At 44.0% G+C, this 12,651-nt stretch overlaps 1 protein-coding gene across 3 annotated transcripts in view; it reads left to right on the forward strand.

Moving 5' to 3' along the window:
- Nucleotides 1-12,651, forward strand: part of LOC308587321 (fer-1-like protein 4) — a 54,010-nt gene that overhangs the window by 23,745 nt on the left and 17,614 nt on the right. For all 3 annotated transcript variants that reach the window (XM_081194845.1, XM_081194844.1, XM_081194843.1), the window contains 12 exons: nucleotides 762-862; nucleotides 1,278-1,365; nucleotides 2,365-2,481; nucleotides 3,551-3,703; nucleotides 4,757-4,940; nucleotides 5,773-5,897; nucleotides 6,813-6,947; nucleotides 7,474-7,647; nucleotides 9,039-9,155; nucleotides 9,981-10,142; nucleotides 11,198-11,366; nucleotides 12,147-12,313. In XM_081194845.1, the coding sequence (XP_081050971.1) occupies nucleotides 762-862; nucleotides 1,278-1,365; nucleotides 2,365-2,481; nucleotides 3,551-3,703; nucleotides 4,757-4,940; nucleotides 5,773-5,897; nucleotides 6,813-6,947; nucleotides 7,474-7,647; nucleotides 9,039-9,155; nucleotides 9,981-10,142; nucleotides 11,198-11,366; nucleotides 12,147-12,313 (1,692 nt within the window). The remainder of the gene's footprint in view (nucleotides 1-761; nucleotides 863-1,277; nucleotides 1,366-2,364; nucleotides 2,482-3,550; nucleotides 3,704-4,756; nucleotides 4,941-5,772; nucleotides 5,898-6,812; nucleotides 6,948-7,473; nucleotides 7,648-9,038; nucleotides 9,156-9,980; nucleotides 10,143-11,197; nucleotides 11,367-12,146; nucleotides 12,314-12,651) is intronic.

Raw genomic sequence — 12,651 nt, forward strand, 5'->3', positions numbered from 1 at the left:
TATATGGCTTATTTACACATATATACAACCTTAGTCTTCAGTGGAGGGGTTCACTGCATCTGCACCCTAAAAAGGTCTTGTTTCTCCCACAGCTGCAGCCTTCGATTCAAACAGAAATCAAACATTGCTCTGACTCTCTCTCCAGCTTGCTGCTTTTCTTCCAGGTTACATCATTGCAAATCAACTCTGACTCCCCCCCCCCCAAACTAACCATGAGCTGGGGAGGGGCCACACCCATTTGCCATATCACACAGAGCTCCTTTCCTTTGTTTCCATTAATAGCTCATCATCCAGGCCATCACTTCAACACAGGAAGCTAGCCTGGCTTATAGTTTAACACTAGCAGGATCCCAGTGGGTGGGAGGGTAACTGCATACAGTACAGTCTATGCATACAGTAAACTCATAACAATATTTTAGCAATGTGGCAGTTGCCAATTGTTTTAGCTCTTGGCTTGTTTTAATTGCTGTTACAAAGCATTGCCCACAACTGCAATGTGAGTTAGGCCAGTGGTTTCTGCAAGCACCTCCCTTTTCTTTTAAATCTGGCCAGAGAGAAAACCCAGAGGTATGGGTTGAATAACTTAATGGACAAGTTAATGACCAGCTAGATTCCTCCTGCTTATGCATGTGAGAACAGCTTGCTTTAATCATTTCCCCCCTTCAGCACAATTATGTAGTGTAGTAAATGAACACTTCAAGAACATAAGAGAATACATGTTGCTTCTGGGACTGATATCATTATTGTATTTGCTGTAACAGGAACATGGACTAGAAGAGGTGGAGAAGCTCCTGAGGAGACCAAGATCAAAGGCAGATGAGAGGCTTCGGCAGGTGCTAGAGGAGTTTGTAGCTGGATGTAGGTTAGTACTACCTATTTGATTTCTTTTCACATAAAGCTGGCTTTTTAGCTCCCTCAGCCACAGATAATTGCAATAATCTTGAAATAATATCCTGGAATCCAAGAACTACAAATCCTAGAAGCTAAAAGGGAGAAAGAGGCAACCCTCAGATCATCTTGTAGGTACAGTACAGACCCATGTGTGGTTTGGGCTGTTGACTATGGTGCTTAATCCACAGGCCAGCATTTCGATCCAAGCATGGGTCCAAGGGAGGTGAAATGGGAAAGTTCTCTCCAAAATGCAGAGTGAACAGGAATCGTCCCCAACCCTGTATTAAATTCAGCTCATGTTTTCATGTGATATGTGTAGCTACAGCCTGTGTGGTATGTGTGTGCTACTGTCATGAGCTCAGAACTCACAGCTTCTCTGATTCCAGGCAGTATTCTCTTAACGTGGACAAAAAGCCCATGGCCCGTCCGAATAACCTTGATCGTTGCCGGATGAAATCTCTCCCACAAAACATTGTAAGTCATGTGATCAAGCTGTGTGCATGCACTCTTGAGGAGCAGAAAGGAATTTGAATGTACCATGTGACAACAAATATTCTGACCTTCATCTAGCCCAATGTAAACATGGAACCCTCAATGTGTTGCCAGGTTCAGTGGCTATCAGAGTTTCCACAGATCAGTGCATAGCTCTGAAACCCATTGGCGAGGTGGATCTAGATTACCAATTGGCATCCATTCATGTAGCAATTATTCATAAGGAGACTCCCCCCCCCCCAACTTACAGCTACTAATTGCACTTGCTGAAAAAAATATTGCAAGGGAGAAGTAAATCATAGGAACCCCACATAATCAGGCTGCAGCCAGGTCCTACTTGAAAACATATGTGTCTCTCTAACAAGTAGAGTCTACTTGTCAAAGGACCTACTGATCAAAGGACCTGAAAAAGTTCCAAGCAAGAAATAACTGCCTCCTTAGTCTGAACACTATGGCTTATTTTTTTCTATGCTTTATCCTGCCTCTCTTCCTTGTTTTGTTTCTTTTTAACCCTTGGTATCAGTGCATGGCCTCCATCCTTCTTCCCCTTGCTGCATTCTGCCTTGACTGTTCCATCCCATACTATTCTCCCCTTACTGCTCCAATCCCCGAGTTCAAACTCAGGGCCCCTCCAGATGTCTTTTTTTTTAATTTATTGTGCATTAATCATGATTTGTCCTTGTGAGGGTATTGGGGCAGTCATATGTGATCCCACCTAGAGAGGCCCTTTCTCTGAGTGAAATAAACATTTCTAAAATTACAGTAGTACTTTCTACTTACGAAAACACAAATTCCTCAGCAATCTACAGCTTAGAGCTATAGAATTTGGAGATTCTCTGCTATGGGCAGTTTGCAAGGAGGTGTGGGAGAGCAGAAGAAGGGATTCACCTTTTGATGGAGGGGGAAAGAAGATGGGACCTCTCAGCTTGGTCCCCTATGTGGTTAAATTCATGGTTAGAAGATGTGATTTTTTGTCTTCAGATACTATATGCAAAACAGGGGATGCGCATAAGAAGGCGCCTGACTCGCACCAATGTCAAGGAGAAAGTAAATGAGACAAAGATAATATTGTCAAAGCTGCGCTTCCTGGCTAAAGAGGTATGTAATTGCAGGTGTGGGAATGCAATCAGGTTTGGGAGCTCCTATACTTTATACATTAAAACAGTGTTTCCCCACCTTTTTTGGGCAACGGCACACCTGTTTAATCAAAAAAATCTCGCGGCACACCACCATTACTGCCCCGTGACGTCAGCGCGCAGCGTCACGCCGGGAGGGACGCACGAAAGTGAAAGTTTTCACTTTTTTTCCCTCCCCCTTGCCGGGGAACCTCCAAGCTTTGGGGGTGGGGGGGGAGGAGGCAGCAGAGCGAGGGACTGAGGGACGGCGGCAGCTGAGGCGGCGGCGGCTGTTGTGGTGGTGGCGGCGATAGCGGGCGGAGGAGGGGGCGGCGGCGGGAGTTGCTGCTGCTGTTGTTGCTGCTGCTGCCCGGACATGCCGGCCTCCTCCTCCTCCGCTGTCTCGCGCTCCTCCATTTGCACGCGCTGCCCCGCCGCTCGGCACCACCACCGCGGAGCCGCCCCCGGCTCGACGCGGATCCTCGCCGCCGCCGCCTCTCACCGCCCGACTCGCCCGCCTCCCTCCCACGGCACACCAGCTGATGTCTCACGGCACACTAGTGTTCCGCGGAACACCGGTTGGGAAACACTGCATTAAAAGCTGGGTAGCTCAAGCAACTGAGAAAGGAAACACTGCACCAGAGAGCATGATATTCTAGTAATACCCTAGAATCCTTAGAATTTCTGTTTATGTTTTGAAAGAAGAAAGCAAACAGGTTTCTGGTCCTTTTGGGGTGGGGAGAAATATGAGTGCATGTGAGAAATTCAGTGTGATGTTTTCCAAACCAAAAGGTGTATGGATGGTGCATGAAAGGATCAAGGGTTGAGATGAATGTGAAGAAGCTCAGCTCTCACTCTGGTCCCTACATCTGTTGCCTACGCCCGTGAATCACTTTCCTTCACTTCTTGGTCTCAAACCAAAAGTTCCATTTAAAAACAAAAAACAAAAACTCAACTCTCTCCCCCCCCCCCGATAAGGAAAAAGAATGTTTGCACTTTAAAAAAAATTAAGCTAGTTTTATTTCAGCTTTCCCTCTCATTCCCGCCCCCAGCCCCAATGTCCTATCCCTGATGTCCTGATCTGGATGTTTAGCAACAACAAGCGTGTCGCATACACTCGGATCCCTGCCCAACACATCCTTTATGCAGTGGTAGAAGAGGAGAAAGGCAAGGACTGTGCCAAGATACAAACGGTCTTTCTCAAGGTGGGTGCTCACCATTTTTGCTCATTAAATTTCTGTTGCATGCACATGACCCTCGAAGCAGCAAGAGACTCCAGGGGTTCCAGCACTTACTTACCAATGGTTTAGTTTCCTTGGAACAACAACAACAACAACAACAACTTGATTATTTATACCCCTCACATCTGTCTGGGTTTCCCCAGCCACTCTGAGCAGCTTCCACCACATATAAAAACAAAACAAAACAAAACATTTCTTAAAATTCCTGATACAGTGCTACAGTGGTACCACGGGTTAAGTACTTAATTCGTTCTGGAGGTCCGTTCTTAACCTGAAACTGTTCTTAACCTGAAGCACCACTTTAGCTAATGGGGCCTTCTGCTGCTGCCACGCCGCCGGAGCACGATTTCTGTTCTCATCCTGAAGCAAAGTTCTTAACCCAAGGTACTATTTCTGGGTTAGCGGAGTCTGTAACCTGAAGTGTATGTAACCTGAAGTGTATGTAACCTGAAGTACCACTGTGTTGGAATGGTCATTGGAGACTAGTATCTTTAGGATATATGGTGTTATTTACACACATATACAACCTGAGCATAGGATAGAGGGGCACCACAGCTCTTGCCTCCCATTAGGTTCCTAGGGAGAGCCCCAGGGCATAGCTTTGGGATCTAGCATAGAGGAAGATAAAGCCTCTGTGTCTCCAGCTTCCAGCACCAGCCACAAACTCGCACACTCAAAACCCCCACTTGGCCTATTGCTCTCCCTCTTAGGGTGGCATAGCATCCCGCCAGGTGAGGTGAGAAAAGGCCCATCCTTTTTCCCCTATGCAACAGGGCAACCTCTTTTGACACATAAATGGCAGGTTTTCTCTCATAGATTCTAATTTCACATACACAGGATCATAGGTTTGGAAGGGACCCATGTTTATCACCCGGTCTGACACCCCCCCACACACACACTTAGAAAATTGCTTTATGTGTGGAAGCAGACCTAATAATTTATTTCATGCTTTTACTATATCAACACTTCTTGCCCTCACCATATTTTAACTAAAAAAATATTTTTTGGGGCTTAAAGGTTCCAGGGTCACGGAGTGGTGACATCTTTGCAAAACTGGAAATCTACATGTGGCTTGGGGTAACTAAATATGTGAAGAACAGCACCGCAGAGCTACCAGAGGAGTTCAAACCAATATATGATAAGGCAGTGCAGGCCGCAAGGATTCCAGCGTACATCCCACCCAGTCAGCTCAACAGAGATGGTAAGACCATATTGCTTTTTGTTACCTCCCAGTCCTTTCAGAAATGAAAAGATATAACTCAAAACTAACGCAGGATAAAAGATTCTGATGTAAGGATAGCCAGATGTTGTTGGACTCCAACTCCCATCAGCCCTAACCATCATGGCTGGTTGTACAAAGCTGTGGCACAGCTGATTGGTGGCAGTGATCCTATCCCATTCCAGTAAACAGCAGTGACATCAGTGCTAGGAGAGCGGCTCCACCTTATCACACATGCCACTATTGTCAAACGCCGTAGTGAGATAAGAACCTGCAACATGCCACACAGAACTGTTTTTTTTTGGTATGTTACTGTTCAACAATTTCATACCAGAGTGAAGAAATACAGCCTCTGATATGTTAAAGGAAGACTCCTTAGTGAGCTCACTGCTAACATCCCCTCATTACTCAAGTGTGTGTGTGTGTGTTACCTTAGCTAAGTTGGCAGGTGTATGTTTGTGTGACACACACACAAACATATACCTACCAACTTAGTTAAGGTAGCATTCAATGGATCTGAAGTGGATCCTGGTCCATGAAAGTTTGTATCACCATAATAAATTAGTCAGTTATTCAAAATGCCACAAGACTCCAATGAGCTTTAAAAATGAAATGTTCATGTGGAGCTTTTTTTTGAGTTCTAGCAGTTTCTCTTTCATAATCACCGTAAATGCTGTTGGATATACTTATCATTCCACCCCATTGTAAACTTGTTGGAAACAGCAATGATTCACATAAAAGTCCTGTCTAATGTGTGAGCCTCACAAATGGCTGTCATCTTGGAAAGCTGACAGATGCATTTTGCTTTTTGCAGACTTCAGTTACTTTCAGCTGCGAGCCCATTTGTACCAGGCTCGGGGGATTCTCCCAGCTGATGAAAATGGCCTTTCTGATCCATTTGCAAAAGTGGTGTTTTCAACTCAGTGCCAGACTACATGTGTAAGTGTATTTGCAGCAGACTTGTGAGTAAACACATTTGATAGCCCAGGTGAATATTGAAATGGTCCAGGATAGAGGTGGGGAAAAAGGCTCAGGGAGATGGTTTTGTTGTGTTTTAGTGGGGAAATGGTGTTATAGATGTGGATAAAATTAACAAATGGTTATTTTGGTTATTTTTGGTATGAAAGTAGAAATATAAGCTGCAAAGGGTAGCCTGGCCAAGCTAGGGCTGTTAAGGAAACAATAGAGAGCCATTGAGGGTCGTTACAAACTTCTTGCCCCAGGTGTGACCTGAAAATGGGGATTTGAAAGGTTGCCAGGGTAACTGTTGGGGGAGGGGAGCAAGGTGTTTCTGGGAGGAAGAAAGAAGAAGAGGGGAGAACCATCTTTGGAGTGTGCTGACCTCAAGCAGCTTATGCTGCTGCCTCTTGGAATGACTATGCCATAAGATCTGGACCCCCTCCATGCAGACTAAAGGTGTAAATAGGCGAATAAACCATATTTCTTAAAGTACGACAGTCTCTGCCATGTCTTCCCTTCTCCAAAGGGTGTGCCTGTGGCCCCATGAGCTCTTGCCACTGCTTGGCAGAGAGAGAGGACCAGGCACCGGGCTTTTGTAACAATAGTAAAAGACTATAAGAGTCCTGTTGGATGAGACCAATGGCCCATCCAGTCCAGCACTAGTTTCCAGGTTGCTCAACCTGATACCGATGAAAAGCCCAGAAGCAGAATGGAAGGGAAATGTTTAAGCAGTCCATCCCTTTACTTAATTTCACAGACTACTGGGGCAGCTTTTGTTTTAAAAAGTAAGTTGGGTGAAAGATATACCGTAATATACATGACTGTGGATTGCATGGGTCTAGCCTGGTCCTAAAGGAGCTGTTTAAACAGCAGCTTTGATCTCTGTTAATTCAGATCTTGGAAGAGACACTCAGCCCAATGTGGAATGAATTACTTCTGTATGACCAGCTCATTATCGATGGAAAGAAGGAGGACTTGAAGACAGAGACTCCAATTGCTGTTGTCAATATCTTTGACTACAATAAATTTGTAAGTTTGAACATATAAACTGTCACCTGTTTTGTGTGGCTGTAATTTTCTATTTGGCTGCAATAGCTTCTCGGGGACCAGGAACTCACATCGACCATAACCCCACTTTCCTGCAGAAGCAATTCAGAATGGTTTGGGAACCACCAGCAGGTTGAAGGAATAATATACATGGCATGTTGCAGAAAAACCTACACCAATACAGTTGATCTAGTCAAGCACTTGGGTGGGCTGAATGTTCATACTAATCTAGTTCCTAATCTAAACAATGAGTTGGGGGAGAGGCTAAATCACTCTAGCAGCAGGCTTGCTGAGCAGTGCTCAGTTGTGTGAATTTTCTGCATGAGTAAAGTAAAAAGCAGAGGCAGGATTGTGATACAGTGAAGATGGAGGTAAGGGAGCTCATTGCTCTTAGATACAAAGGGTGCTGCAGTGTGGGTAAAATGCCCGTCATTTGATCTAATGGGAAACTGGGTTCCTGAAATAATGTTTCTTGCTATATCTGATAGCTGCTTCCTCTTCTTTCCAGGGCTCACCTGTGTTCCTTGGCCGAGCCTTTGTTACACCACTGGTGAAGCTGGTAGATGAGCCATACAGCAAACCTTCTCTCCAGTTTTTTGACATTTACAAGGGACACAAAGCAGCTGGGGAATTAATTGCTGTCTTTGAGCTGATTGAACTGGATTATAGTGGCTACTTAGAGGTAAGAGGGCTCATTGCCACCTCATGGCTACAGGGATGTGTTTGGCAGCTCGAATAGGTTGTGAACAGCCTGTGAATAGTCTCATAATAATAAAAAATGGCCCAAATCTCATGTAACAGTAAAGTTTTTTGCTGATGAGCTGGACTGAACTTAAGTGAAACCTCATGGACATGTGCTCCATCATCTCATCCTGTGTAGTGCTGGAGGACTTTGTCAGTGTTTCATTTCATTGTAATTAGGGATGGGGGAGAAATCTGTTTCAGTTTGCAATTAAAGGCAAATCTATTGCATTCACACTTTCCACATGAACCGAAACACAACCATCCTTCAACATTCCCCCTTCTCCAAATTTTGCAAAGTTCTCCAGCCAAGAAATGTGTGCAAAAATGTATACGCTGGTGTAAAATGTATTTATTAGTATTTATTATAATGCATTTATTAGTGAAAACAACATACAAAATGTGCAATATTTGCTTGAAGCGATGTGCATATTAGGCAAACTATCATACGGACATCTCTATTGGGAGGGCTTTTTACAAAAAAGAAATTGTAAATGGATATGGAAATGTGGAGAACTGAATTTAAGATTGGAGTAAGGAGAAACAGAGAGACACCAACATTGATAGATGTACTTATCCCTAACTGTAATTTAATTTTGTGTGTAAACCAGGGATTGTGATTTATCATAAACTCTGGCTAGTTAAACAAGCCAGCTTCATATCCCCTGGTTTGATGTTGGCTTGTTTAAAAACTAACCAGAATTTGTGATAAAACCAAGTTCTCAGTGTGGTGTAGTGGTTGAGAGCGGTAGTCTTGTAATCTGGGGAACCGGGTTCGCGTCTCCGCTCCTCCACATGCAGCTGCTGGGTGACCTTGGGCCAGTCACACTTCTTTGAAGTCTCTCAGCCTCACTCACCTCACAGAGTGTTTGTTGTGGGGGAGGAAGGGAAAGGAGAATGTTAGCCGCTTTGAGACTCCTTAAAGGGAGTGAAAGGCGGGATATCAAATCCAAACTCTTCTTCTTCTTCTTCTTCTTCTTCTTCTTCTTCTTCTTCTTCTTCTTCTTCTTCATGTTCTCCTAGCAGAGGGGCCTTGTGTTTTAGAACAGGATCCTGAAGCATTGATGGGAAAGAATTTTATGGAAAGACTTGATATGAGACAGGTAGTACCCAAGTGCCTTTCAGTATATAACCAGTGACCATCTCTCACTGCTGACCACCCACAACCAGTGCTGTTCATACATCTAGGATTAGAAGAGAGAGCCTTCACAGCTTTCACTTTAGAAAGTGAAGATTGGTTATGATGGTAATTGGTGGATAAATTGACTGGTGGGCATTTAAGTCTACATAGCTATAGAGAAGACTTTTAAATTGTTGTTCTGTGCTGTCCAGCCATCAGTGCCTAGTGATGTAGAACCCAAGGAGCCGGAATATCTGGGAGACCCCCGTTCTGGACGATTCATTATCCCTGAAGGTATCCGACCAATCCTTAAAGAGTTTCGTATAGAGGTAACATTATTTGTTCTTCTTTTAGCAAAGGATTTATTTAACCTAACCATTTTGTTTTTAACCTGTTCAAATACATCAGTATTATAGGGATCCTCCCTCTTACGTATTGACATGATGATTATTTTTAATCATTCCTAATATGTAATTGCAATTATCATATTAATTGTTGCTCATTTAGCATTTTGTATGAGCCAATTTGGGCGCAATTTTGTGAAAAAGTAGCAAGGAAATAAACAGAGGAGAGAATGAAGGAATCTAGCTTGACACACAGTAACTAAGAATGCAATCCAAATTCCCTTTGCACCAGGCTGTGGGAGGGATTGGATGGAGGTGTCTCCACCAGTGTCACTCCAATAGCACAGAACTCTCTGTTCTGCCCACCAAATGTGTGGGTGAGTGAAAATGCTGCTGGTGGGATCCTTGCTGGTGAGGTTCTGGGGCAGAGATGAACTGAGGCCACGACCATCATGTGTTTACATGAGGCCTAATTCAGGCCCAATCACTACATCAGCTCCAAGATGGCACAGAAATTTGCCTATTCCCTTGCCTTCTGTCCAGGCCAGCACCACCACCATGTTAAGATCCATTGTTCCTCAGCTGGGGTTTGGCTTGCAACCGTAGGCTAGTTTGCAACAAACAGAGAACAGGAGAGAGTAGGTGGGTGTCATATAGGTCTGTTAACAATCTAGAATGCATCTGAGAGTGGGTATTGGGAAAGGTGCTTCAGTGGTTTTTGAGAAGAGGACCATTTTAGAGAAGGAGGGTGTTGGACCCTGTACGGAGTACCCAGAAGAGTCAACTCTTCTGCTTTCTTTCTTTTTTTAGATCTTGTTTTGGGGCCTGAGAGATCTGAAGCGTGTGAACTTGTTTGAGGTTGACCACCCACAGGTGATCATTGAATGTGCTGGGAAGAAAGTGGAATCTGAAGTGATTACAGTGTATAAAGAGAACCCAAATTTCAATGAACTTGTCAAATTTGTTGATGTGGTGAGTAAGAGGCAGATCTTAAAAGACTGGGATCGCCTTCCATTACCTGATTAACAAAACCAGAGTTGTACGGCAGTAATTTAGAAGCTCCCATTATCTTGAATTAGCCTCCACATTGTATACATTTCTGCTAAATAAGGTTCCCATCCACTGAGAACCTTTGAGGTTTCTGTGTGCTTGATTATCAGTGGAAATGGCTGACCAACAACCTGAATGTTGCTGAATGGCTGATACTTTGGTCTTGAGTAGAGCTGTAGAATTCTGCTATCATACCTGTGGAAGCTCCAATGATGGAGCAAGCTGCTGCTCTTGAAAGACCATGCCACAGTAAAAAAGCTGCATTAAAAATACCACTAAAACATATATGCAACCCAACCAGTATATGTGATTAATGCCTGAATTGATTACTTATAGCAGCTTTGGATTTATTTCTGAGATTTTGACTCTTAATCCATACCTTTTACTTGACCTCTCTTCCTAATGTTGCCAGGGTTGATGTGAAACATTCACAGTATCTTGTTGAACTAGGATATAGAACCATCCCACCAGTTATCAAATCACTTTATACAGTAAAGAATCTTATTTGGGACCTTATATTAACTGCTGACCAAGATTACTAATTCAGTTTACTGTTTTAATTTCTGTTGTCATTGCTGGGCTGTTTTAAAATGATTGCTTTATTGTTTACTTTATTCATGGATGTTAGTTTTAACTGCATTGTTTTATTAGGTACAGGCAACTCCCTGTTTGTGTGGGGGCTGCATGCCAGGTCATTGCACATGTCAGTGGTTACACATAAGCCTGTTTCGCCCCCACCCTGCCCCTGTTCTGCCCCCCTTTGGTCATGTGTCAATGGGATGCACACAAAATGGTTGCCGCCTGTATTTTGATCCTGGTGTATTTTAAAATTTTCTGCATATTAACAATGTTGTGCTATATGTGTGTGTGCTTTGTACACTGCTTAGAAGTCATCTGGGCATCAAGCAATGTATAGTCAATAAATGACTAATAATGAATAAATAATCTGCTTTGTGGCACCTGATTGTATTCCACAGGAGCTTCCAGAGCAGGTGTACTTGCACCCACCTCTCAGTATCTTCGTGGTGGAAAAGAGAGCCTTTGGACGCTCTGTCATGGTGGGAACTCACATAGTTTCCCATATAATGAAATTTGCTCCTAAAGAGCTAGATGAGTTGGAAGAGGAAGACGACAGCCCATCCAAAAGTGAGTCTTTAGAATCCCAACTCCTTTAAGGGACCTTTCAATGAGGTGGAATTGTGTGAGGGTCAAGTTAGGGTTTTATGTGCTGGGATTTAACATTTGCAGAGTGTGACACCCTGCACATGGCATTGGACTAGAGCTACTCTGCTGCTCATGGCCATATCTAATTTCTTGGCATTCCTATGCCAGAAGGTCAAATCCAAGGCAGAAAACATTCAAAGCACCATGCTTTGAAAGAAAAATCTAAGTCGAGCATGGTAGCAAGACTGTGCAAACAACCTAAGCTTCAGTATTTCTCCATTTTGCTTTTTTAATATCTTCTCAGAGCCAGATTGTATTATTTCCACCTAAAACCCATGCTGTGAACATATAGAGACTGTATTTCATGAAGGAGTTTTAAGATGAGTCAGGCCAGTGGTACATCTAAATGCAACATCCTTTCTCTTTGTCTGCTAATTAGAGGAAAGTTGTGGGTGGGTGGCAAAAGGCAGGGCCACACCATACAATTAAAGCACATTAAACACACATTTAAAGCATATGGCTTCCCCCAAAGAATCCTGAGAGCTATAGTTTGTTAAGGGTGCTGGGAACTGCAGCTCAGGGAGGATGAAACTACAGTTCCCAGAAATCTTTGGGGGAAGTTGTGTGCTTTAAGTGTGCACTGAATGTGCTTTAAATGTATGGCGTGGGTGTGTCCATAACTGGTTAGTAAAGCGGAAATGATTCAGCAGGTGAAGGCATGCATTCATGCTAAAGTATACAATTTATACTGTTTTCTTACAGCACGGAAAGCCTCACGGCCGAAAATCTCCAAATCAGTTCTGAATCTTGGTGCAGCTGCTGGGAAGACGGTGATAAACATTGGTGCAGCTGCTGGTCAGACAGTAATAAATATTGGTGCAGCTGCTGGAGACATAGGTAGCAAAGTAAATCCCCTTAAGCTTGCAAAGGTGAGTGCAGCAATGACCGCTCCCCGCTTAAAATGGGGGGCGCCCTTTGCGTGGACGCGTGCAGCCCCTAGATCTGGAGCGGCTCCAACAGCATAGGCTTGGCTTTGCCTTCCCTCAGGTGGGATACCTGGAGGTCTCCACCTACCTCAGTCAGTTGTCCAATCCCACCTGGGGGAAGCGTTGCCAAGGAGACCAGGCCAGGTAGGGGAGGGATTACCTGCCCACACAATAGAGGGAGGATCTTACCTAGGAATCCACACTTGGCTCCAGAGCTGGTCAGACAGTAATAAATATTGGTGCAGCTGCTGGAGACATAGGTAGCAAAGTAAATCCCCTTA

Source organism: Podarcis bocagei, assembly GCF_964188305.1.
Source record: "Podarcis bocagei genome assembly, chromosome: 5".
Taxonomy (NCBI): Eukaryota; Metazoa; Chordata; class Lepidosauria; order Squamata; family Lacertidae; genus Podarcis; species Podarcis bocagei.